Below are 26,764 nucleotides of genomic sequence, written 5' to 3' on the forward strand. Positions count from 1 at the left end.
GGCGGGGAGGGACTGGGAGGGGGGGGCAGAGCTCCCTTGTCTTCGCCAGCGAGGCAGCTTGTTTATCTAGCGAGCTCTCTTTCCTCCCAGCCCTACCTGCCTGCCTGCCTTGCCTGCCTCCTTTGGCTTTTCCGATCGGGATGGGACTCGGATTGCTACCGAACGCGACCCCTAATGGATTACAGGGATGCGGCTGGGCTCCACGCCCTTCCACCGGGGCAGCGAACGGGTAAGGGATTTTTCAGCTCTCGTTTTCCACCACCACCACCTCCTCCTCCTCCTTCCCCCCATTTTATTCCTGACTCGTCTGCATCGCTGCAGGGCTTCCTACTTTCGCTCAGGCGCCGGAGAATGACTCCGTAAGTCATAAAAGAAAGTGGGCAAGGCGGGCGCCCATCACCATCACCACCATCACCGAAAGCGCCTGTGGTTTTTTTTCTTCGCCCAAGCTGAGGCAACAGAGGCGAGGTGGTGCGGTGGGTTAGGCTTGGAAGCGCTTCGCCGCCTTCTGCTGCCACCTGCCTGGCTTTCGAGGCTTCCATGCCACGGAGAACAAGGCTGAGATAGGCACTCCCCGCCCCACTAGCGTAGCTCGCTAGTGGAATTGAATGCCTCTGAGGTTGGGGAGGCAAGAGTAGGTTTGGAAGCAAGAGAAACTGCCGAAGCAGAATTAAAAAAAATTCCCAAACAAAAACTACTAGCAAAACTATTTGGACCGAGATGTCCTGCAATTTCTACTTGTGCGCTGTTGCCTCGTCCCCCCCTTTAGCGGTTTTTCTTAACAGCAGGATTCCATCCGCATGCCTTTTATTATCAACAGGTGGTGTGTGTGTGTGTGTGTGTGTGTGTGTGTGTGTCCGTGTCCCCATCCGGGTCACTAATAATGAGCAAAGCTGAGCGCTCCTACGACTAGATTTGCTGCAGGGAGACTGGCTTACGATCTGTGGTTTCTTCTGTGCTGGGGAGTCAGACTTTTCATCCGATTAATCCTACCAAGATGACTGGGAGGGCGGGGAGGAGGGGGGAATCCTAAACAGAAAACAAGACCCTGTTTTAGGATTTTGCTTGCAAAGCGAAGGCCAAATATTTGCAGTCGTGAAAACATCAGGGGATTGTTAAAACTGTACCTTGCGGGAGGGATGGCAAGGAATCTTTGTGTCATACTGTCGGATATATATATAACAGTTTTGGAATGGATAGAGCAGCGGCCAGATGGTTTTTTTCTAGGGAGGTCAAAACACTTCCTAGTGTGCATTGTCATAAAGAGCAAGACGCATGTGGCGTGTTCCACGGTAGCTAACGCGTGGAAGGTTTAAGCAGACACCAATATGGCTGCAACTTAGCAGGTACTTACTCTTATGTAGCAAGACAGCGACTTCTGGAGTAAAGGCGTCGCGGATTATTGTGGTCTAGAGGGAGGGTGACATCACCTCAGCTCAGACGTTTTCAAAAATATATTTTATATCGATCAGGCCTAATTGAACCAAGGGAGATTATCTGTCTGTCTTTCTGGCTGTGAGCCGGGGTGACATGAGGATTCAATACGTTTATTTTCATAGCAACAATTATGGGAAGGGGAATAATACATATAGCTCAAGACAGTCCAATCTTATCCATGTTTGCTTGGCAGTGAATAAATTCCTTACAGTGGGAATTAATTGTTAAGTAAATACGGCATAAGTTTGCAGACTGGATACAAATATCTAATATATTTCCCCTATAACTTTGCTGTTGTTGTTATGTAGCCTTAGGCGTCTTTATTCCTATTTAAAATGTTAAGCTGAATCATCATCCCATTTATTTATTTATTTTTAAAGGAGGGCTGTTGTCCGGTCTAGACAAATCATTTTTTTTTTATAAAAAAGGTCGATTATCTCTTCCGGAATGTATTTTATTATGTTATGTTATGTTATGTTTATTATGTTATGGTCTTCCTGAAAACTGGTTTGCATAATGTGATTTATACATACATTAAATATATTAATGTAATGTTGCTTATACATCAGTTTTGTTTAAGGGCCGCATAAATATTTGATCACCCCACAATTTAAAATAACTTATAGGTGATAGAAATAAATTTCAATCTTGCTAATGCACTCAAATTTTATTCTGTAAAGAATGACTACTTCGTATATCCTTTTTGCGACTTGTTGGAAGTCAACACTTAATCACTCGAATCCGGTTTCCCCTCTTTTTTCGATCAAGCCTACAGAATGTGGAGTTCTGGTTTTCTAGCAATCAGTCTAGGGAAAGTTATTGGGCTGGGTGCTGGGTGGGAGTAAAATACCATCACAATCTTGCAAGGTGATTGTTGATTACAGTTTAATGGCTACAGTTTATAGCAGAAAGTCGCAAACCATCCTAAATAAAAAAAATCATGTGTGCATGTATAAGTCCGCCCACTTTCCCCTCTGGTATATTGCTTCTCCCTTTCCCTCCCTCCCAGTTAGACTGCATTTATTATAGCTAAGTTGGAGACACATTGTTGATTGCTTTGTTTGCCTTTGAATTATTGAAATCTTAATTTCCGCATCTTTTTTTTTAACCATAAGATTTAACCCATCGTAGATCCGTAACCCAATACAAAGTACGTGGATTTAAAGAAATAAAACAAAACAAAACAAAATCACGTATGCTGGATGACTGTTCTTTTTACAGAATATATTCATGTTCTTCGACTTAAAGTGCCGGAGTGCTTGGTGCTGAAAAACCCAGACTCTTGATTCTAAATGCATTCGATTCACTGGAAGAAAAGGGCACTGATTTCAGCACATTTTCCCACCTTTAAACCGCAATTTTAGGCATACAGCTTTAGGCTCGACCACCCTACCATTGTGATTTCCACTGAGTTTTATGAGAGTTTGCCCCCAAGCTCACTGAAATCAAATTGATTGGGGGTTATTGTATTTGGGGCTGCTCATTTCATTTCCTCCTAAAAAAGGAGAGAGTTCATAAATAGACACGTTAGGACCCCCTCAAGAAAGGAGAATTCATCCAGTGGTCAAACGTGCACAACAAGGCAACAATTTGTGTAAGGGAAAATAATCTCAGAAATGGTCATGTCCTTAGTGAAGAAGAACCCACCCGTTCATATGTTGCCTAGATCTTTTGTACGTTGGCGGTGGGTTCAGTGCCCTTAAATACCCATTCACCCAAAGCTCTAAAAATCTAATCGTGGTGTGTACACACAAACACACACCAGTGAACTATATTTCTCAGGGGCTGCTGTATGAGTGCTTGGAGCTGGGGGTGGGAGAGAGAATCCGAACAAAGACAGTATTTCACTCTTTGGTTGGCAGGCAGCTGTTAAAGGTATTTACAGCTCTACTGCATTGCGGCACTGAATGCTGCTACTGCTAGTGTTAAGAGCTAAAAAACAGGAAGTGAGTGTGGGGTGGTGAGGGGGAGAGGAAAAAGGAATCGCCATAAACAGTTCATTTGGTCAGTGGGACAGAGCTTAAGACAGAAAATAACACCACATTGGGGATAAATATCTCCCTAAAAATCCTTACGCCGAGTGGCTTTTGAAAACCTGCTTTTTCCTAAAGAGGAAGTATAGTTTAATCGGATGCGAGGGAGAAAATCTCCCCTTTCAAAATCTTCCAAGTAGGAAGCTGAGGGCAGCAAACATGAAACATGTGTGAGTTAAAGGGCTGGGGGGGTGCGTGGGGAGGACACAAATACTTGCATGATCTCAGCATGGGAAGGGGGAAAATGGGTTGAGGGGCTTTCATTAAATAAAAAAAGGTGGAAGTGAGAGGAGGGTCCAAGCACTTTAAGGAGAAGGAAAAGCAACGCATTGTTTTAGAGCTCTTTGTGGCAATAGCTAAAGCTTTCTATGGAGAACATTATTGCCCTCCGGTTTTCTCTTGTTTGCAGACATAAAAATGAACGATGGATAGGTAGCTGTATCAAGGTAGGGTTGCGAGTTTGGGTTGGCTCCTAGGATAGTCACCAGTTCTTCCAAACTGACAGCAATCTGCGCTTTGGGAATGAATCAGCCGAGCTTTGAGATTTAATAAGAAGAAGAATCGGAGACCTTTTTTAAAATGTTGGACCGTTTCAAAGCACCACCAAGAAGAGGTAGACCTGACGAGGAGGCAGGAGCTATGTGGGGTTAAGAACAAGGTCGGCGCAGTTCCTTTAAAATCCATGTGGCTTCCAGGCTGCAGTCCCCGGGTTTCATGGAGCAGCCCTTAGCCACAATCCGGCACAAGGCTAGGCCTGGGTTAAAACTCCTGGATGCCAGACCGATTTTACTAGATCTTTAGCTAGAAAGAGAAAATGGGCCATCCATGCTGGCTTGTTGGTTGTTTGGCAACTGGTTTGTTGTCTCTGTCTGGCCGACTGGCTCTGAAATCGGCCAAGCAACAGGCCTCTCTTCACTCTGAGCAGAACAGAGAACTCCCACATTGTTAGTCACCGACCGTGCCTGGACGCATTGCTATTGAGGCCAATGGTTCTGCTCAAGGAACCAGCCAAGGATCAGGAAGGATGTTAAGAGTCTGGGGTCTCGCCTTGAGTGGTGTCAGAGGCTCCTTTTGCCTTTGAAACGTTGCCAGCCTACTCTGCCTTCCTGTTTGCTAGTCGCTCGCTATGTTCCTTCTTATTGTGTCCCTCTGCATTCCTGTGCTGGACGCAGAACAGCCTGGCTAGCGCAGTCTCCCCCATGCAGCCTCAGATCTCCGTCCACACTGCCAGCTTCCTTTTCTCCCGTCCTTTTAAACAACCTCTACATATTCTCAGCTGCTTTTCTCAGACCCTCAGCCTGGGCCAAGAACAAAACAGCTCAGCTCCGCGTTTCCTGTCCAGCAAACATATTCAGAGGCGGTGGGGGCGGGCGTGCCTTTCAGTTTCAGCTGTTAAATAAATAGCTCTTTTAATATTGACTTAAGGCGGGATGCCTCCCCTTCTTCAACATCAAAACATTGTTTAATATTACGTATACGTGCTTTACGTAAGGAGATCCCTTGAGAGTGAAGCCTGCGACTGTGCAAACGCGCGCGCACTCGCATGACTACGCTCAGGAAGGTAGGAACCTTTCAGAGTCTGAAGGGACACTATCTATACAGGAATCAGAAGGCCTTCTGCACACCTGATATTTGAGTCGAGGGGTGCCACAAAGGTGCGGTTCATCCTTGTCGTTATTTCCCAGAAGGGATTCCCTACTCCTTCTAATTTCCTTTCCTTTCCTCTCCCCCCCTCCCTAATGATAATCCTCTTCTATCTGATTTGGGAGCAGATGTCACATGGAGACCCTGCCCCTCTCCTCCCTCCCCCTCCCCGCCCACCAGCCCCTGTGATGTGAAGAGTCACTTTGTTGTCTGGCCGCTCGTCCAGGAGAAGGCGCTGTAGGACAAGCCTCGCAGCCCTGTGCATCTTAAGACCTGCCCTCAGCCAGAGAGCGGCTGCAGTGACTCTGCTGATCTGTTACATGGCAGGGACCCGCAATCTGCAAGGGCAGCCCAGAAAGCCTCTCTTAACCCGCCCCGCGCAAGCAGGTTCGAGGAAGAAAGTGATCACGAAATTCTAGCTCTCTGCGACAATTTCTTGCCCTCCCCAAGCAATTGTCACAAGAGATCAAATGAAATAATAACAATAATACTAACAACAGTCCCTTTACTTGGCTAATGTAATCTTATGCTTAAACTACACGTTTAACAATTTCCCATGTAATTTCATGAGAGGCTAAGACACTCTTGATTCTCTTGATTCTCAGCATTCTGGAAAGCAAGCTACAACCGTTTGAGGGAAGGGGAGGAGCGTAAATAGTTTCTGAACGCTCTACATTTCTTGACCCTGATAGAACCATAATATTGGAAGGGAACATTGAAGTGATCCAGTCCAGTCTCCTGGTCAGTGCAGTATCTGCAGTGCAGGATTCAGTGACAGGATCCCTGCCAGATGGCAGTCCACCCTCTACTTAAAGACCTCCAGCAGGGGCTACCCCAGATGCTACCACCTCTGGAGGCAGCCCATGGCACTCTCAAACAGCGCTTGCCATTCTCTCTTAATGTTTAGATAAAGACTACTTCCTTGCCATTTCCACCCATGAGTTCTAGTCTGGCCCTCTGGACCAACAGAGGACAGGCCTGCTCCATCTTCTTCTGCATGACAGTCCTTCAGATATTTGAAGGCTGTGATCATTAATTCTCTTTTCTCCGGACTAAAACTAGGCAACTTCTCTTATGGTTCCTCATGAGACTTGGATACCATGCTACTCACCATCCTGGTCCCCTTCCTCTGGCCATGCTCCATTTTGTCAGCACTCCAGCTGTAGCCTGACCAGCAGGAATATAGTGGAACTATTGCTTTTCTTTTATCAGGACATTATGCTTCTTTTAATATATCCTAATATTGCATTTAGGTGTTTTGCGTTTTTTTTAGCAACTGCATCATACTGCTTATGTTTAGCTTATGATCAACTTATCGATCCTTTATTGATCCTTTCCCTATGTACTGCTGCCAAGGCAGGCTGCTTCGATCCTATATTTGTGTCTTTCATTCTTGGTACACAAATACAGGACTTTACTTCAATCTCTGTTGAATTTCACTTGGCTAGTTCTGACCCAACATTTGAAACTGGAAGCCAGCTGCACTCTACTCAAGGAAGTTGTATTATTAACAGGGCAGTCCTACACATGTTTATCCTGGTCCCCTTCCTCTGTCCATTTTATCCAGAAGTGAGTAATAGTTAGCTCAGAGGGTCTTACTCTCAAGTAAATGGGAATAGGATTGCAGCCTAAATCTCACTGAGTTTGCAAGACTGAGATGGAAGGCTACAATCCTACATACACTGCACTGAGAGTAGATCCCAATGAAAGTTACTTTTGAGTAACTATGATAGGATCAATCAGAGTTGAGATCTTAAGGCTAGATCTACCAAGGCAAGCTATTGAGGTCAATGGAGGGCTACATATTTGTTCATCTGCTAGGCCTTCATGCACTTCACAGCCTGAAGTGTTCAGTTGAAAGTAAATCCCAATGAATTCAAGGGTGCACAGGACTTCCCCACAAGTAGTGCTCATATTCCACCCCTTCTTTTCAGTCTTATGCACATACCTGTGGGTGCAGCCAGTCAGCCAGACCTCTTTAGACCAGACAAAAGACATATTACAGCTACCTATTAAAAACCACAGTTGAAATGGCCCATAATCATCTCACTACACTCCCCGGGTCTCCCACAGACCAGTGCCATTTAAAATACCATCAGCCAGCCTCCTCACCCTCAAGTGCAGTCCCTGTTTATGGGGCTGTATAGACAGCCTTTTGTACCATAGCAAACAAGTGGTCACAGCTAGTTACTTCAGGGGACCATCATCTGTCTGATCTTTGATGTTGTTCTTCTCCTGCTTCCTTTGCTTTCCCTTTGATCTCTGATGGCCCCTAAAATGGTAGCCATTCCTCTCAAAAGTCTCTTACTTCTAACAGGGCTGAAAGCATCCAGTCCATTGGCTTGTAGTCTTCCCAATTGTAGGTGATAAAAGCAAATTGCATGTCTAGCTTTTTCTTTCTGTCTGCCTTCCCTACCCCCACAACTCCCAACCTCATTCACTGGACTCTTTCAAGGTTCACCTTCCACAGTCATGACACAAGTACTTGGCCTAGATTGACCTTCTGTGCCACACAACCATCTCCCCCCCCCCCCGTTTCTCTGTCTCTCTGTCTCCCATTGGCATGTGCAATAGATATGCACTGCCCTCCTCTTCACACTTGTGGTCTCCATCCATGGTGCCATCTTCTTCTTTCCTGAGTCAGAGCACCTGCCTTCATAACACAAACTTATACAACACAATACTATACACAGGGAAAGGCTATGGCTCAGTGGCAGAACATCTGCTTTGCACCCAGAAGATCCTTGGCATTTCCAAGAAGGGCTAGGAATGTCCTCTGCCACTCCCAGGCAGTGTACACAATACTGAGCTAGGTGGATCACTGGAATGACTCAATATAAAGCAGCTTCCTGCCTTCCTGTGTCTACTCAGAAGTAAGCTAGACTGAGTTCAATGGGGCTTACTTCAGGGTGCATAGGACTGCAGCCCCTAGATCTTTAAAATGTCACATCTCACACTAAGTTGGCTTTCTCTCTTCATTTAGTTGGGTAGGCATTGCACAGCTATCTTCCTAGCTATGTGAAACTCTCCATGTTCAAACAGCATACTTCTGAGTACCAGGTGTTGGACCAGGTGCCTATGAGACATGCCAATATTTTAATCCCTTGGTTATGAGTTTTCATAGCCTGGTCACTGTTGGAAACAGAACGCCTTAGTCTAATTGAGCAATGCAGTTCATTTGTCCTGAGAAAGTGGTCTTGATCAACATGAATGGCCACCACAGTCAAGACATGATTCTACAGTATCCTGAAGAAATGCAAGGTTCCTTGCCATGTGACTGGATGATCAAAACAAATTCTTGTTGGTCAAATACACTACAGTGGGACCTCGGGTTACATATCCTTCAGGTTACATATGCTTCAGGTTACAGACTCCGCTAACCCAGAAATATCACCTCAGGTTAAGAACTTTGCTTCAGGATGAAGTTTGCTTTAGGATGAGAACAGAAATCGTACAGCGGCAGCGCAGCAGCAGCAGCGGGAGGCCCCATTAGCTAAAGTGGTGCTTCAGGTTAAGAACAGTTTCAGGTTAAGAACAGACCTCCAGAACGAATTAAGTTCTTAACCCCGAGGTGCCACTGTACATTTTGAAGTTATGAAGTTAAAAGAGGCTTAGACAAATTCATGAAGGAGAAGGTTGTCAACGGTTACTGGTCACTGCCTTCACTGTCAGAGGAATCATCATCATAATTTATTATTTGTACCCCGCCCATCTGACTGGTTTACCCCATCCACTCCGGGTGGTTTCCAGCTTATATAAAAACATAGTAAAGCATTAAACCTTAAAAAGCTTCCCTATACCAGGCATAGGCAAACTCTGGCCCTCCAGATGTTTGGGACTACAATTCCCATCATCCCTTATCACTGGTCCTGTTAGCTAGGGATAATGGGAATTGTAGTCCCAAACATCTGGAGGGCCGGAGTTTGCCTATGCCTGCTCTATACTGTACAGGGCTTTTGTATATGGGTTCTTCTGAATATCAGTTGCTTGGAATTGCAGGTGGGCAAAGTGCTCTCATGCTCTAATCCTGTTTGCTGATTTCCCACATGCATCTTGTTGGCCACCTTGAGAACAAGATGCTGGACTAGATGGGCCAATTGACCTGATCCAACAGACTTGCATTATGTTCTTATGTCTCTTATGCTGCCTTCTTATCAAAAGTTCTTGGAATGAGAAAGAGCTCTGTGAAGCCCCAAACCTGCCTAATATTTTCCAATGAAGAAAGGTTACCTGTCTCCTTCTTCTGGCTACAGAATCCTGCCCAATCAGCCATGCACGTTCAATCAGAGGCTAACCCAACTTCCCCAAATGAACCTATTCCCATATCATTCCTGTCGTGGGTCACCATCCTAAGAATCGAAACCCATCTAGTTTACTTCTTAGTAGCTAAGATTAGGGTGGCAGCACACGTTTTTGAGGCGAATGTGTATAGCTGATGAAATCAGATTGTAGAATTTAAATCAGGGGAATGACAGCTGCCTGAGGTGAAATCAGGTCCTACAAAGGGCAAAAAAAGCAAACGACGCTTCAGCAGGACTTTCACTCAACTCATCCCTCTTTGCAGCTGTAGAAGTTCGTCAGCAAAGGATCTCAAAGTCATGGGTTTAAACACCACGTTGGGCAAAAACAATTCCTGCTTTGCAGGTAGTTGTACTAGATGACCCTCGTGGTCCCTTCTAATTCTTCAATTCTATGGTGCTATGAATGCACACTTTGGATCTGGGGTGATATCCCAATACTAGACGGTTTGAAATCACATCATTAAAGTAAGTTAAGAGCATTGACTTCAGTGGTTCTACTCGGAGTATGACTTAGTTGGCTACAACCCCTGTTTGCCACCCACCGCTCGCAAAATAAGAGCAGGTTCTGAGGTGCAAAACCCCAGGTTTCTGACGGCAGTTAAAACCAAAGGACTTATTTTCCAGGTGAAATGTATTCGGGATGGAGCTACCGAGTGGTAAATAAATGTATCAATCTCTTGAATAAGAGTTCTTACTTTGAGTCCTGTTTACATTAAATGCAAGTTATTGCCTTACTGTGTTCATATCCGTGGGTGAGGGGCTTCTGTTCTGCTTCCTTGCAGAGAATCGGGATAAAAGCGAAGTTATTCTCTCCTTTGCACGCGCCTTCTCTGGGGCCAGGACTTTTGAAGGCTCCGCATAGCACTAACCCGCTTTGAACCGAGCCATTTTGCAAACTTCTAATTTTTCACCTGAGAACGCTCCCCGTTTTCCCTCTCTGCTGATGTATCCTTGACCACATTTAATGAAAGGCCACGTCATCTCCTCCTACAGCTCATTTGCCTTATTTCCTCCTTTCTGTGGTTTCGGGGCATTAAACCCCTTGCCAATTTCCAGTGGATGCATTTATCCTAAATTGTATGGGCTAGCGCCAAGGAGCTGAAACCGACTTCTTAGGCACTTCTCGTTTTGAGATATAACCAAGTAATCTGTGCTGGCATTTTGATCACGGTCCAGTACGAGTTTATTTTGATTTAGTGCAAAGTTTGTACAGAAGAAGAAGAAAGGAGGGGAAACACGGGGGAATCTATTTCTGACCGTATTTCTTCCTGCCTGTTAAAGAAGGCTTTGCACCTGTGAACTGGACCCCTCCGTTCCTAATGTGATTTTCTATGCTCATTTCCCTTCTAGGTGCATATCGTCACCAGTGAAGCCTATGTTATCTTTGATGACCACTTAAAAAATTGCAGGTCATTTCCTTAGTTGTGGCACTGAATGTAAAATGCATGTTTTTTCCTGTTTCTTCTTTTTTTTGCGGATTAAAACTTTTTACTGACTTCGTGATGTGCTTCCTATAACTTTGAGAAAACAGAAACACGTCTAAATGCTATTTTATATTCACAAGCATTTGATTTGAGGCCAGTCTCCAGGGCTGAAAAACAGAACTTTTTGGATGAGCCAGGAAAATGTGAAGACCTGAATGTCTCTCAACATGTGCAGAGCACATTTGTTTAATCACCGAGGAACAACTAACCAGTACAAGTATGAGTTTAGGAAGAGGTGATTCTAGGGCAGCGAGTGAGTTTCAAAGGGATTTGAAACCCGGCGCCTCTAATTTTAGCATTGAAGGTAGGACCGCCCTGCCATTGGATACAATGATGCAGCAGCCTCAGGCAGCTGGTTTTGGATGTCATGAAGGTGCAGCAAAGTGTTTATTTAAATTATTTACATTATTGCTGTTATTGCAAGGGTGTGTGTGCAAGTGGGTGTTATTGCAAGGGGGTGTCCTGATTCAGGTCCAAAAAACCATAGCTGGTCTTGGGTATTAAGTAATTTCACTGGGATGGGGGGAGTGGGAACTGGCAAAATGCTGCTGTGCACACCAGGCAGGAAGATGTCTTGGCTAATTAAGGTGTTTTGCAGTGCATTGTATGGGAGACCTAGACTGAGTGACCAATCTCTGTGGTGTTCAAAAACAGGAGACAAACCAGCTGCTAGCCTTGTGTATTAGATAATGAATCTTACTGGCTCTGTATTCACAGACTGTTCCATTTGACTCTTCTACTTATCACAGTTCTACTGTACCATTTGACTCTGTTCTACTTATCACAGAAAGTAGCAAACTTTCTTTTGGGTCCTAGCATTTCTACACAGGTTTTGGGTGGAGGGTATGGAGGTATGTTCAATCACTTGAGCCCCCATGTGATTGGGACTCTAAAGTAGTACAGCCCAGACACAAGCTGAGCATTGAGTAAAGCAGGAATCAAGCACCTCAGATGTCCATGTGTGCACTTAGAACAGGGGTGGCCAATGTGGTGTCCTCAATGTGTTATGAATGAGAACTCCTATCATCTATGGCCCTTGGCCATGCTGGCTGGGACTTATGGGAGTTGTAGCCCAAAATATATGGAGAGCAGCACCTTGAGCACCCTGGCTTGGAAATTTGATGTCATGGGACCTGGACCACAGCTAGAAGGATTTTTTTGCAGAAGGGACAAAATACTACTTTGTTAAGTGGTTGGGACACACTATCCAAATGAAGATCAGGAAAGGGGGCCATCATTTAGAATCTATGTCCAATAGTAGAAACCTTAGTGATAATGTCAATAATATGTTCTCAGAACAAATCCTCATCTTCAGGAGTGCACACAGAATCAATAACCAAGGTAAGAGGAAGTACTTGAATGGAAATTGTATTCTAAACTTGTGTCATTGAAACCAGACACACTGAGAACAATGTTAGTCCTTCTCACAGTTGGGCTGCTTAAGTCCAGTTGTAGGACTCTACCCCAAGAGAGGTACTTAGGATACTAATGCAAGTCACTGGAGCTTCAATTCAGTTTGATAGCTAAAGCAGCTGAACTAAACGGCAGACGCAAGCCTTTAAGCACACTTTTCTGAAGGCAAGTTCCATCAAAATTAAAGTCTAATCAATCAATAATGTCCGTTAATGCACATGATCCACATGGATCGTGTTTAAACTGTCTATAATTCAAGTATTCCAGATTACCAATTTTGGGGATTTGAGTGTAACAGGGGGCCTGATTTGCAAGGCAGCCTCGTGGCGGCTTACTGATCCGAATCCGTGCCCCATAAATATTTGCTTGTGTTTTTTCTTTTTGTTTTCCTCGTCCTTTGGAAAAAGTTTGTATAATTTTGTCCCGTTTGGCTTATCTGAGTCTTCATTTGCTCTGGAAAGCTGAGCAGAATTTCGCTTGGGTTGGAACGATATTTTTTACTTTTTTCTAAAAAATATTTATACCATTTGAACAACATCTTAGAAAACTGCGAGAGCCCGAAATTCTGAACCCGTATTCCACGATATTACCGAAGGTGTCACGTAAAGTAAAATTAGGATTTGAGTGTGGCTACTTTTTCAACATAAGTGGTTGGTAAGCCTGTTAAACCGAGAGACCTAATTTATGTTTTGAGTTTCTGCACACATTGCAGTAAAATAACACCCTTCCTCCACACATGAAAATCCCTCTTAATTCCCACCCACCCCCATTGGGAGATTTACTATTTTAAAGTAATGTATATACGAGGGGGTGGGGGTGAGAGAACGTTGGTTTAAAATAGTATGGAAACTTCCAAACACTTTGCCTGAACTAGATGCAGGGAAGTTATTCTGGTCCGAGGAACCCTAGAAAGAATCTAGCCTTTCCAGCAGGTGAACGTCAAGTTGCATTTGTTCCTAAGAATCCTGGCCTCCCCTGGAGGATATGACAAAAGTCCTGCTCACCTAAATGAATTCGGATACCTTCCTCCTCGGCTGAACCTTACAGCGAGGCATGCACACCCATGCTTTGGAGTCATTTTCATAAATCATTTCCCTGTAATAATAAGATCAATTCACATGGCAGGAGAGCCAAGTGGCGGGCGGGGCCTTCTCCATTCAAACATTTCTGCTCTGCTCCTTTTAAATGTCAGAAGGTACTTGCCTTTATCTTGCCTTGCCGTTTTATCTTATTTATTTCATTTTGGAGTGTGGTTTACCAAAAAAATTTGTCCATTGACCTACACAACTGGAAAAGCATTTATCCCTGCCACCCCTAGTATTATATCTGTCTATCTACACAGATTCTTTCTCACACACAACTTTGCATGCAAAAGGTTATACCTTCCCGGGGACATTTGACTTCCGGTGTCTCAGAATTTTAGTTTCTTTAAAATCCAATTTGACTTACTCACCCGCTCCTTCTCCCCCCACCTCTCTCTGCGCCCTCCTACCTTTCCTTCACACCAGACTACTTTTTATTGCTTTATGACTCCCCTCCTTAAAGCTTCAGCTATCAAAGTTTTCGGGAGGCGGCGGAGGGGGACGACGACACGAATAGGCTGAGCTGTTTTGTCACTTTTACAAGTCCCGTGTATCTCCTTGCGCTGTGAAACAGTTTGGTTAGTGTGAAGGGGCCCAGAAGAGGCCGCCTGATAAAGAGTTGCTGAACTGTGTTGCTAGATCCATTCTGGATCTCACGGTGGCCAGCCAGATCCCTCTTGGAAGCCTTCCTCTCTCTTTTGCGCCCACCCAACGTCTGCTGCGCTGCTCCTGCACATGGAGGTTTTGCTATCGGTCAATTACACACACACACACACACACACACACATACAGCACTTTCCGTAGCTGCTTAGCAAACAGACATAGATAAACACGTTCTTCCTCTGACAAACCCTAGACAACAGAACCATTTATCCTGCAGAACCGCACCATTCGCTCCAAAGTTGTGTGTGCATCGCAGCCGTCTGGATGGTCGCGTAACCCGAGTGCCTGGGGCCTGACCATAGAGACGAGGCTGGGCGTGGGCTAGCTGGGAGGATCCCACAAACGTGATGGCCTTTGGTGTTGCTTAAAATCGTCCCTCCTTCCCTCCCTCCCTCCCTCCCACCACTCCGCATACATATTCATTCAAATAAATTTTGAATCGGTACTCACAGCGAAATTCACACGTTCCTTTCCTCATTAAAGGGGAGATCTAAACTGCCACTGGGGCCTGTCCTGGCACAACTCATTATTATTATTTTTAATAAAAAAAAGAGCCTGGCCTAAACGCTACAGCCACGCAAGGCCTCCAGTGCCTGGCCCTCGCTATTTTGGACTACTTTAAATTTCATAGAACGCAGGATGTGTGGCGGGGTTACCCCCTTTCCCCCCTTCTCTTTAACCCCCCTTCCTTCCAGGCCCTCTTTATATAAGTGAATAAAAGTTTAAAGCTAGAGGTTATTTATTGTTCCGTCGAGATAAGTCCTGAGTGGCTCTTTCGAAGCACGTGATTCCAATAAACTTTGTTTTATGGCTTGAGAGTTGACAAGCCAAAATATAATTCCCACCATAAATTAGTTTAAGAGCATACAAGTGCAGATGCTTTAGTTCCCGGGAGCAGTGACAGGGAAAGTGTTAGGCAGGAGACCTCTGCCTGAAACCAAGCGCCCAGGACCTCTGCTTCTCCCGGGGGTACCTTCCTCTTCCCTTTGGCAAAGCTCACAGTAAGTCTCTTCTCGCGCTCCGTATGTGACCGAGTCCCTCTCTCCAGTGACCGTGTGTCTGAGTGTTCCCTGGAATTGTATATATGAATGAAAAGATCAGATCCAGGGAAGCCCGGAAGTATTATAGGAATAGCGTTTCCATCGGATTTGCTCCAAGTTTTAAGAGAGCTGTCAGTAAATCGCACGTCGACGGTTTTAATTTTAATTTTGTGAAAGGAACCAACCTCGGTTTAAGCCGGTAGATCCTTCATTAAGTGTTTAACTTGCAGAGATTTCAAGGGCACTGCGTTCTGGCTGTTATTCTAGAAGGAGAGTGAAGGGAGGAACGGAACGAGAGATAAGATGATACATCGATGGAATGATTGCTCCCTGCTTTAAGCTGGTCTGGGTGTATATACAGCCCTTCTCAGGGATAGCGCAGGCAAAAGTGAAGGGGATGTTTTGCAAAATAGCTCAACCTTGGTTGTTTCTTTTTGAAAACATTGTTTAAAAAGTCTCTCTCTCTCCACGTGGGTGATAATGTAGAATTTATTTGTTACAATAAGAGAAGAAAGACACAGACAGAAAAAGGGAAATCTGTTTAAGTAAACAATAAAATAGATTTACTGTAATAATGATGATATTTACAAGTTCATGTTGGGGAAATGGTATGGATTTTTAAGCAAGCGGGTTACTGACTAAATACTGGCCAGGGCTCTTCAGGGATTCACTACGCTGGTAAGGTTTCTGTCACTTTGGGATTAACCCAGTTGGGGGAAGAATCCTTTATATCTTTATCAGATAAAACCTTTTATAGAAACATAGTTGAAACTAGCAGTAAGGATGATTATATACAATTGCATGATAACTCTGACTGAAATATTTAATTGGGCTGGCTTTTATTACAAAAAGAATTTAACAAAAGAGGCAAATCAGCAATTGGGAGGGGGGGAGTGTGTTGATTTGTCACCTTTATATGCAATGCCTGCCTGTGTCCTTAACATTCTCATATCTAAATAGAGATGCAATGCGTGCATTTCCCCCCCCCCAACTATGATCACTGTCATCTATACATGGAAAAACAACAATACGAAATGGTTTTGTTTATTTTCTTTCTCCTCTTTCCCCCCCATTGCAACAGGTTCGGGACAATGGAAGGGCGTCTACAGTAAGTGCACTTTTTTCCTCTCCTTTTCGTGTGTGCAAACATCGCCTTGTAAACGTTTGAGTTTGTAAACAGAGATGGTGTGTTTCTGGTGTTTCTGCAAGGCTGTTTTGTACTGGACGGCTCGTGGGGCTTCAAGCTTGCTCTCTCTCTCTCTCTCTCTCTGTCTCCCTCTCCCATCCTCCTGCGGTCTGTGGCTGCAGATCACAGCAAACGCTGATTGTGCAGTTTCTGGGGAGATAATTGCAGGTGAAGGTGCCCATCTTGTGCCTCTCTTAAGCTCTTTCCAGCTAACGAGCAGGATTAGCATTTTAACAGGATAAAGTCATGCCGTGTTTCCTTGTGCAAATGTTGAATCTATCATGCACCAGGGCAAGCACTTCTACTGGTTGGCTCCTCTTTTGGTGGAGATCCAAAATACGGATTGCGCTTGCCCTCTCGGTACTGCAGCCTTTGAGGATGAACTAATGTTTCCAACGAGGAGTTATGCTCTAAATGCTGTTGTATCTCCTCCCCTTTTATTTTGGGCATAAAGGCCTGCTGCTTGCAATGGAAAGGTGCACTCCTAGTCAATACGCATAGGATCGCAACCAAGGCTGTGTTAATGACGTTATTGTTAGGTGTCAGTGAAGTGTTCCCGAGATAGAGTGGTTGACATTTATATGAAATACTGGAAGAAAGCAGATACAGATAATATTGCTGTCTGAACTTAGGGGAAACAGGAGGTAAAAATAATAGGAGAGGGAGGGCTGGATTTCAATAAAGGGGAAAGGAAGAAAGGCTATGATTAGTTCAATGGTTGCAAGTATATGTGGCATAATTATATGTGGAGCATGAGTTCTAGCCTGCTGTCCTGGGATACAATACATTACCTCCCTATTTAGAAAAAAAGGGAAACCAATATAACCATATGTTACTCAACCTCTAAAAGCGATTATTTTCGGCACAACATCTTTCTGTCTCCTTTATGCTTTCCTTCCTTAGCTCTGAGCCATTTACTTTGCTAATTTTAAATCCCAGCCTGATACATCGATCTGCCTGTTTTAAAATCACAATATTGTGCTGTGTATGGCTTTTGGATGGCTTTAAACCACTAAGAGGGTGACTGGGATTTCCCACATTTTCTTCCTTCCTACTGAAATCCCCCCCCCCTTTTTTGCCCTTGCCTCAGTTTTCTTTGGCCAGGCTTAAAACTTAACAAGAAAATAAGCACCACCCTTTCATTTTCTATCCCTCCTTCCTTCCTTCCTTCCTTCTTCTTTTTAAAAAATATTCCTTAAACTTAGCTGCAGCATACTGATTATGAACCGGAATACAAAAACGGCCTGGTGGATCAAAATAATTTGTACGGGCAGTTGAGCACGAGGTGAATGTTTAACGCTTTTGTTCATCAATAACTCCTTTGGCTTTGACCTGTCTGAGCAAGTCGCGCAATAAGGTGAAACGCAGGTCACAGCGTCTAACAAATATGAAAATCTGGGCTATTGCACAAAATATTCGAACGATTCTTTTTTAAAAATGTTTTGTTTTGTTTAAATTAAAGAAAGCCCTTTCTCCGATTAGTCCTGTCCCAGGCCACCCCTTAATTCCGCTTTCCCCGAGAAGTAACATTTGAAAACGTATATTCTGTAGAATTGGACCGTTTTGCATTTCTTGCTTAAATACTTACTCATCAAAGGGAGCAAGAGCGGGGAGTACCCACGCATTCTTCTCATTAGAAATAAGAATGCCTCTTTAGCCAACTCAGAGAGCAGGTACTAATTCAGAAATCCGTAAAGTGATCCACTTGTTCTTCCATTTCTGTTCCAAGGAGACCACCTTCTGGAAAGAAAAGCCACCCCTAATTCCATGAAAAGGAGCAGGTCGTTGCTTAAAAAGCCATTTGCTCACAGATGCTTAGTGATATATATGCATACATGTCTATAGATACATATATGTGTATACACACACATACACATATACATATATGCACACACACGCAGACACGTACATATAATCCCATGCCCTCTCGCTCTGATTTATCCCAAGTTGGTTTGCTTAGAATACCCAACAGAGGGAGAATGGAAGGGAGCTGACCGCAAGACAACACAGAGGAACCGGGTCAGCCACAATGCATGAACTTTTGGAATCCTGTGTGTTGCCGTCGACAAAGTAGAAATAATGAAACGCTGGGATATGTTTGTAAATGATTTAAGATGACCTCTTGCCCTGCCCTTCACCATCAACACTACTGCATGAAAACCAAAGGACAGTGGTGTGAAGGTTTTTTCCCCTTCTTTTTATAAGACTCAGATACTCTCCGCAGTTAGGAGAATATTCAGCTTGATGCTAGTGCCGTCAAGGTAAAAATACAAAAATGGAAATAGAAATAATTCCATTTAGTTGTTTTCAGAAACGAATAGTTAGCTTTCTCCTATATAAAGGTCTCTTTGCACCAAGACTTTTATTATGTGATTGAAAGGCGGATTGTTTAGATCAACATCATGCTATTGACAAAAATAAATTAGCTGACAGCCTTTCTTTTTATTGAAAGTGTACAGTTATTATTTGAATGGTGTGTTTTTTAAGCGCAAGTGCTTTAAATGCTGAAGAATCCAGAGCGATTGTCACGTAGATTATCTGAAAATCCCGTCGTGAGAACTCGTTACATCTTGAAAAAGACCAAAGTCACAAAAATGACACTTTTTTGGTATGCTTTCCTATGAAATCATTATATTTTTCAAATCCATAATTTCAGACCTTTACCCCAACAGAGAGTAGTATGAATTCCTCGCGAGCGAGTCAGAGGGATCAGGACGCTACAGTGACGCTGCCTTTGTTACCCACTCTCTGTAGAGGAAAGCAAAATGTTATTACGTTGTCTATATATACCCTGTAGAACCGAATTTGTGTGGTGTTTACATAGTCACAGATTCGATTCTAGGGGAATATATGGTCGATGCAAAAACTTCACCTTTCTGCAAATGGTTATAAGTTATAAACATAGAAGATGCTCAAAGACACATGCATGTTGGATGCTATTGCCTCACTCTGGTATACTAGGACATTAAAAAGAATAGTTCTATATTTGTTGCTTATTTTTTAAAAAATTATTACAGTTATTTATATCTCACCATAAACCTGTTCGTATTAATATAATTAGTCTGCAAAGAATTTGTGAAAATGCTAATTGGCCAGTTAATATGTGCTTGCAGATAATAATATAGGGTGGCTAAAGTAACTTTGATAATACCGATTTCTGTATTCGTTCCCATGCCCCATTTTTTTCCAGATTTTTATGTTAACGTTGGACGCCAAGAGAAACAGTCGCCTCGTTTTCTTGTACTCTGAAATAAGGCTATGAACAATTTGAATATTGGAATTGTCTTATTAAAGCTTTTTAAAAAAAAACAACAAACAGCCATTTTTTAAAAAAAAACACCAGCCATTTTTTTTTTAATATCTTTTTTTTAGGTTGAACTTTAGAGGTCTCAGGATAGTTTGTTATCTGTATGGAGTTTACAAAAACAGATTGTTTCGACACTTGCAATGTAAATTCGAAGCTAGTTACTTATTGCCTAATTTTGTTCTGCCCAACTAGATGCTGGTAACTTTTGGTTGACCCCTGCCAAACAAAGGCAGAGGAGATCCATTGTACATCATATTGCCCTCTTGTTTGATGTCTTCTTCTGATTTTCTGTCCTTTGCCTGGTTTTCGACGCTTCCTTCGCTCCCCTTGCCTGAACTTAACGCTTTGGCTCTTGATTGCTGAAATGTAACCAACTAATGTTTTCATATGATCCCCGAAACTGTAAGCTAAAGGGCATCAAAGGTTAAGAAAGTCAGATGAGACAAAAGGCTTTGATTTACCTGGGGGAGGGGGGGAGGAGGGCAGATGGGGTTGGGGCGTGGGTGTCAGGGAGACGGCCATCTATTGATGAATCGTGTTTTATGGTATTCATATCTCCTTTTGGAGGGAGGGAGAGGGGGGAAACCACGCGAATCATCAGACAGCATGTGGGTCCACTTGATTACCCGTATACTATTTAGTGAAATTTGTGGAAATTATGAGGTGCACACACAAATCCGGTGATAAACCTCTCTGCCTCCCGATTGGCTGAGCAGGTCACATGGGCGCCTAACTTTATTCAGTTGACAGCAAGTAGGAGGGCTCTCTGGAAGGAGAAAAAAAGACAACACGAGAAAAATTAGTATTTTCTACCTTCCGAAATTAATGGCCATGAGTTCGTATATGGTGAACTCTAAGTATGTGGACCCCAAATTCCCCCCTTGCGAGGAATATCTGCAGAACAGCTACCTTGCTGAGCAAAGCTCAGACTATTACGGTGCCTCGCAAGGCTCTGACTTCCAGCACCAGGGAATCTATCCACGGTCAAACTACAGCGAGCAGCCCTACGGTTGTAGCAATGCCCAGGGCTCGGCAGTGCAGCCGCGGGGTCACGGGCAGGAGCAATCCGGCCCAGCGAGCCACTTCCCCGGGCAGGCTGAGCACTGTCCCCCGCCTCCAATGCCCGCCACGAGGACCTGCAACCAGCAGCCCAGCCTCAAAAGCCCCAACGGGTCATCGCCACCAACAGCAGCAGGAGCAATGAAGCAGCCAGCGGTGGTTTACCCTTGGATGAAGAAAGTCCACGTTAACTCAGGTAAGCATCCCCTTCTGCTACCCACCTCGCCCACCCACCCCACTCCGCCTCCCCCTTCTTGATTCATTACCCCACCTCACCCCACCCCTCCAAAGTCCTTTCCAGGCTTCGCGACGCGGGTTGAAATCGAGGTAGCCAATTACACTCGCCATAAATTTTTATGGCCGAGGAAATAGGCCTCTTGGTCATGTGGTTGTGGGCATGAGAATATTCCATTTCAGAAAGATGCTAGAGATATTTAAAGGTCCGCTGTTTCTATGAGGGAAGGAGGGGGGTTAGTGTGTGTGTGTGTGTGTGTGTGTGTGTGTGTGAGAGAGAGAGAGAGAGAGAGAGAGAGAGAGAGAGAGAGGGGAAGAAAGCATGGCCATCTGTTATTAGCAAATGTAATGGTGTATATAACGGCCACATGGTTACCAGAGACTCCCTTTTCTCTCTCTCTCTTCCTTAACGCCTAATGAGAAAGTCAAGATTAGGCTCTGGGTTTGCTGTTGTTGTTGTTTTGGAGGGTTGGTTGTTAAGTCCTGCCTGTGATTTGTCTCTCCCCGCTCAGTGAATCCTAATTACACCGGAGGAGAACCGAAGCGCTCCAGGACAGCCTACACGAGGCAGCAAGTCCTCGAGCTGGAGAAGGAATTCCACTTCAACCGGTACCTGACTCGGCGCCGGCGGATCGAAATCGCCCACACGTTGTGTCTCTCCGAACGCCAGATCAAGATCTGGTTCCAGAACAGGAGGATGAAGTGGAAAAAAGACCACAAACTGCCCAACACCAAGGGCCGGTCCTCTAGCTCTTCCTCGGCCCCCAGCCAACACTCACAGACTGTCTCCAAGGAGCATCAGACAGACTTGACAACTTTGTAGGGAACTTGGAAGATGGTCCGTTTCAGACCCGGTTGATTCGGAACTGAACTGTCCAGGATACACAAACAAACAAACCAATATACAAACAAGCACCCAAACAAACGCACATGCCGGCTAAAAGCAGAAACCTGCACGTAGCAGCCAACAACTCCCAAATTGTCCTCATCCTGCTTTAAGGTACTGAAGACAAACCCAACGATATTATGGACTTCGTAGGAATAATGCAAAACAGCACAACCATTCACACTCAAACAAACTCTGCATCCAGGTGGTGAGAAAGTGATAATTATAAATATATATATAGATATATATATACATAAAGAGAGAGAGAAAGATAGATAAAAATATTTTTAAAATAAAACTCCTCTGCCGACACACAGCTATTGCACCATTACAAACGGAATCGTATTGTGTTGTTTCGTCTGGGATCTCCAAGGAGAGAGGTTTTTTTGGGGTGGTGGTGGAATTGATTCTCTTAATTTCGTTATTTCTTCCTCCCCACCCCACCCCAATGCCATTCCGGGTTGTGCATTTGGGTAAATCCTAAACAGAAGTCTCTGAAAACCTGTGAACTCTTCCCCTCGTCCCCCGCTCATCTCCGCTGTTACCGTTAATTTTTTTGTTTGTTTCTTAAGGGGAGGGGAAAGCGTTTCCATCCTTCTAACTTTTCAGAAATATTTAATACAAATATGATGTGAAACGGGTTATTTTATTGTTATTTTTGGTACTGTATTAGCGTATTTATTTATTTCTTGTTTAGGAAAAAGAAAAAGTTAGAGAGACAAACCAAAAAGAGAGAGAGAGAGAGAGAACGCAAGCGTGTACTCTCCCTTCCTTTCAATGTTATTCAGTGTTTTTATCTCCCATAAAAATAGAGATCTTTCTCCCCCCCCACTCCCTGACCCCGTTTTTTTTAAATAAAATTCTTCTGTATATAGGCAAATGTTTTCTAGCTTTTAGAGACGAGGAGCAAAGCATTATTATCGTTTTTAAATGAAATGGATTAAAAACTTTCCTTTTGTTCACGCGTTATACTTTGAGCCAAGGCGGGGTTGGAGGGAGGGGTGTTGTGTGGGAGGAGGGACAGAGCAAATTATAAACAAAAGGAAAGCAAAACGGGGGAAATGAAGTGAATATTCCAAGGGATTTGTGATATGGGGAACAAACAAACAAACAAACAAAGTGGCATGGTGTTTACTATTACTATAAGGTTTTGAATTAAACCATCGTGTTGGTTTTTCAAAGCAAAACAGACGGAACAAAAGCCCAGGAATGAACTGCATGTTTCGGATGCTTGTGTTTCTTTTTTATTCACTCCCAAATAGGAAATATTGGATCTGTTTTAATATAATTTCAGAGGAAGCGGGTAGGCTTAGTGAGGGAAGAATATGCTCTAATAGCATACCTCGGCATGCATCCATGCCTTTTATACTATTGTGTAGATCATCCCAGATTTGGCTGAAAGTATCTGAACCAATGCAAACCTTACATAAACGATGCTAAAACCGCCGTCCCTTCCAATTACAACTTTGGATAGGAACGAAGTAAATATAACACGCCCCCCCCCTTAATCAGTAGGCTAAGTTTCGGAAAATTGGAAAAAGAAGAAAGGTAGATGAGCTTGTTTGTTAAGTTCGCATCCCTCTTAAATGAACAGCCATTGCCCAGGCATGTTGATTTCGACAGGAATTCTAGCACAACCCTAGACCTGCCTACTCAGAAGTAAGCCCCGCAGAATTCAATAAGACTGACTCTCAGGTAAGGGTGCATAGGATCGCCAACCCACTCAGCCTACCGAGTGTTGCAAGAGAATTCTGAATTCTAAGAATTGACATTTCTGTGTTCTAGAATGGGATCTTAGCGTGGTCTGTATTGTTTTCCTCCATGCCAAATAGCCACATTGGGTTCATCTTAGAATCGCATAGCCCAAGTTCTGAAGGTTTTCCTTGATTAGAAAAAGAGATGGGAGGGGAGAGAAGAAGAGAGATGGATGTGTCTAAATAATAGGACGAGAGGCACATATTTAACGTAGTGGATCATGGAAGTCACGGCAGTTTGGCAGTTTCTTTTGTGCTTTTTCCCCACCAAAGTAAGCCAGCAGGCTTATTTGGAAGACAGTCCTTAGACGATCAGTAGGGCTTACTTTGAGGTATTTAGGATCGGGGTCTTAGAAGGCTGTGTTCTTTTGTGTTGGGTCCTGGAGCCCCTTCTTTGTTCTCTCTCTCTCCTCTCTCTATTTAGTTGAGTCTACTTCTCAGACTCTTACTGGGGCTCCCCTTGAATATCTGCCCGTCCGTGATATTAAAGATGGATATTCCTGCATTCACTGCGCGTCATTGTCTATGACAAAAAGCGCCCAGTTCATACATAGTGGAGACGTCTTCTTTTCTGACGCCTTCACGTTGAGAGGCTGAAAAGGTATTTTACTGAAGTTCGGGCTAAATTGTAGAAACAGGTTCATCCAGAGGACACGTTTTCCCCCCTTCGATTCGCCGTATTTCAGCCGGGAGGAATGACCTCTGAACCCTTAACCTCTTGGACCTGGAGTTCCCCTTCCTTTTCTGCTGGCACCGAAAAAAGTACCAAGAGAAAAACAGGGCTTGTTGTCAAGACCTAGCCTCAAATTTGGAGATCTAAACCCTAAAATCATTTTTTTTAAAGGGGGGAAGCATCCTTCCTAACCCCAGATTTTCACTGTGCTCAGATTTCATCACGTCCCTTTCGAAATCTTCTTCTCAACAGAAGTTCTATGTTAGATTGATTTAAAAACAGGGAAACCAACCATTGTTTACATATGGCCTGTGTTGAGTCGTTTTGTCCCATGGAAGCGTGTTGTTTGGGAAAGAGAAGTCAACAACCCTAGCTTCCTTGCAGTCTAAAGCCCAAGGCAAGACTGCCTGAGCTTCGCGGGGCTTAGTAAACGTCTGGTCCCTGGGCACGTTGATTCGGAAGTAAATCCTGCGTTCAGTGGGGTATTCTCTAGTAACCGCGCAGAGTAATATCCTAGAAAGTAAGTAAGGTTGGTGGCGGTGGTGGGGATAATCTGGGAAACGGGAGGGAAGGAGAAAATGGATTTCCTTTGTGTGTCTGCGCGTCTCTCCATCCTGAACACGTTTCACTAGGAAGTTCTGGTCCATCGGCTTTATTGGCCTGGACTTCTTCCTTAAACGTGCTCAGGATTACGTTGGCGAATCCTTTGTATATTTACTCAGAAGTAGGTGTAACTGACTTCAGTGGGGCTCAATCTATGGCAAATGTGGCCACGCTGCCGCTGAAGGTTGGTTTAGCAAAAGGGAAGAGGCAGTAATGCTCCACTGCTTGCAAGGAAACAATCCCTATTAAACCCAGTGGAACTTGCTTCCGAGTAAACATGTTTCCAGTGGGGCTGTCAGTAGGACAAATTTGACTTCACAATGTAGCTCATCCATCCCCAACCCAAATGACGTGAACTGAAGAACGTGTGAAGAAGAAAGGGGTGGGGGCAGAACTCGGCCAAAGTCCTTTTGTAATGTAAATGTCCTCTGGACAAATGTTTGGTTCAAACTCTTAAAGTTGTGTTAGGGGGGAAAAAACCCCTTTGAGTTCTTTCTTCTTCTTCTTGAAGTCTTAAATCTTGGTCGCAGTGATGTTGGTCCACTCTTGAAAGAGAGTGATGGAAGTGGGAGAGTATCAAAGGGTTTCTGCTTGATGTAAACATTTGGCCAAAAATGATTTTAAAAGAAAACGACGCACACAACCTTACCATCCCATTCATTTCCTACAAACTCTTCTCACTTTTCTGGGGGTGAGTGAAGTTGTTGATGAAAGTGATTATAATGATGGTACTTGTTTTGAACTATGCAGAGATCGTCCTGCTACCACACTGAAGATTGTAGGGGAATCTTTTCTTTTCCCCTTGGAGACACAAAGTTGTATATTATTACCATGACCTCTGTGATTAAGCTGCGTTGTCTCTACGGCAGTTGTGACCCTGAGATGTTTTCTAGACTTTGCCAATTTTTTTTGCTGCCTCTGATTAAATAACTATTTATACAAATTGTTTTCCGTCTAAGTCCTTTTTAAGCATACATGTTTGACACACACACACCGAAATAAATACTGGTATTCTATTGTACCTCGATCAAAAAAGCTTTGAATTGATAGCGACCCAAGAGAGGCGTGCTGTCTTCTAATATCCTCCCTTGACATGTTTGCCATCTCATAGTAGAACTCTACAAACAGTAGCTAATGAAGTATGCAGGAAGAACCTATCTTATCCTATCCTGTATTGAGAAGTAAGTATCGCTGATTTCAATAGGGCTCATTTCCAAGTAAGGGTGCAAAGGCTTGCTGCCTTACATTGGAAACCCAATTATGTTTATATTAAACCCACTGGGTTCCACAGGCTTGCTTTCAAGTAAGTTTGCATAGGACCTTTTATAGTTCAGCCCAAGCATATTGACTCAGAAGTAAATTTCACTAATCCCAGCTGCAGTTGCTTCCAAATAAATTTATTTAGGGACACAGTCAGATTTGGAATGAAACCTCACTGTTTTCAGTGGAGATTATGGCTGATTAATTGTGGATAGGGAGGGGGGGCATGTGTATCAAAAGCTGTGGCAACCGCCATTTACATTTAAATGTATTTATTTTACATATTTCTATCCCGCCTTTCAGCCAGGCTCCCAGGATGGTTTACAAAAATAGGAGAAAGGAAGGGGGGAAATAAAAATATATAATAAGTGACAGCATGTTAAAATAGGCTGTGACTTTGCCTCCTTTCACTCTCTTTCCTAAGCCTTTAATATTATCAGATATATTTGACAGTATCCTACTTATTTCAGTGGGACTTACTTCCAAGTTTTCGCCATGATCCCAAAAAACTTGTAACTAATTCCTTAAGTGCATATGCAGCTTGGGTGGCCTTTCTCAGACAGCAGGCCCTCCTCCAATCTCATAAGAAGCTGATAGGGATTTTGAAAGCATTTTGTGTGTGTTTGTATGCAAACTCTCCCAACTTAAAAACAGCAATTTCCCTCCAGCTCAACAAAGCACCTAGGTGAGATTAATTAAGCTCTT

The 26,764-nt window shown here is 43.7% G+C and overlaps 2 protein-coding genes across 4 annotated transcripts in view; both read left to right on the plus strand.

The window, feature by feature from the left end:
- The first annotated feature begins 23 nt into the window (after positions 1-23).
- HOXD4 (homeobox D4) lies at positions 24-25,742 on the plus strand. The gene is made up of 3 exons (XM_083572981.1): positions 24-229; positions 16,179-20,845; positions 21,396-25,742. Exons 2-3 carry the CDS (start codon positions 20,416-20,418, stop codon positions 21,704-21,706), a joined length of 741 nt encoding a protein of 246 aa, XP_083429107.1. The 5' UTR covers positions 24-229; positions 16,179-20,415; the 3' UTR covers positions 21,707-25,742.
- Positions 121-26,764, plus strand: part of HOXD3 (homeobox D3) — a 54,832-nt gene continuing 28,188 nt past the window's right edge. The window contains exons 1-2 of one of the 3 annotated variants that reach the window (XM_083631507.1): positions 121-229; positions 16,179-16,205. The gene's annotated coding sequence lies outside the window, so the exon portion shown is untranslated. Of the gene's footprint in view, positions 230-14,897; positions 15,059-16,178; positions 16,206-26,764 lie in introns of those variants that run through there. The other 2 variants (XM_083631508.1, XM_083631510.1) reach the window with 2 other exon arrangements.

The sequence above is a fragment of the Podarcis filfolensis genome (assembly GCF_964270895.1).
Source record: "Podarcis filfolensis genome assembly, chromosome: 1".
NCBI lineage: Eukaryota > Metazoa > Chordata > Lepidosauria > Squamata > Lacertidae > Podarcis > Podarcis filfolensis.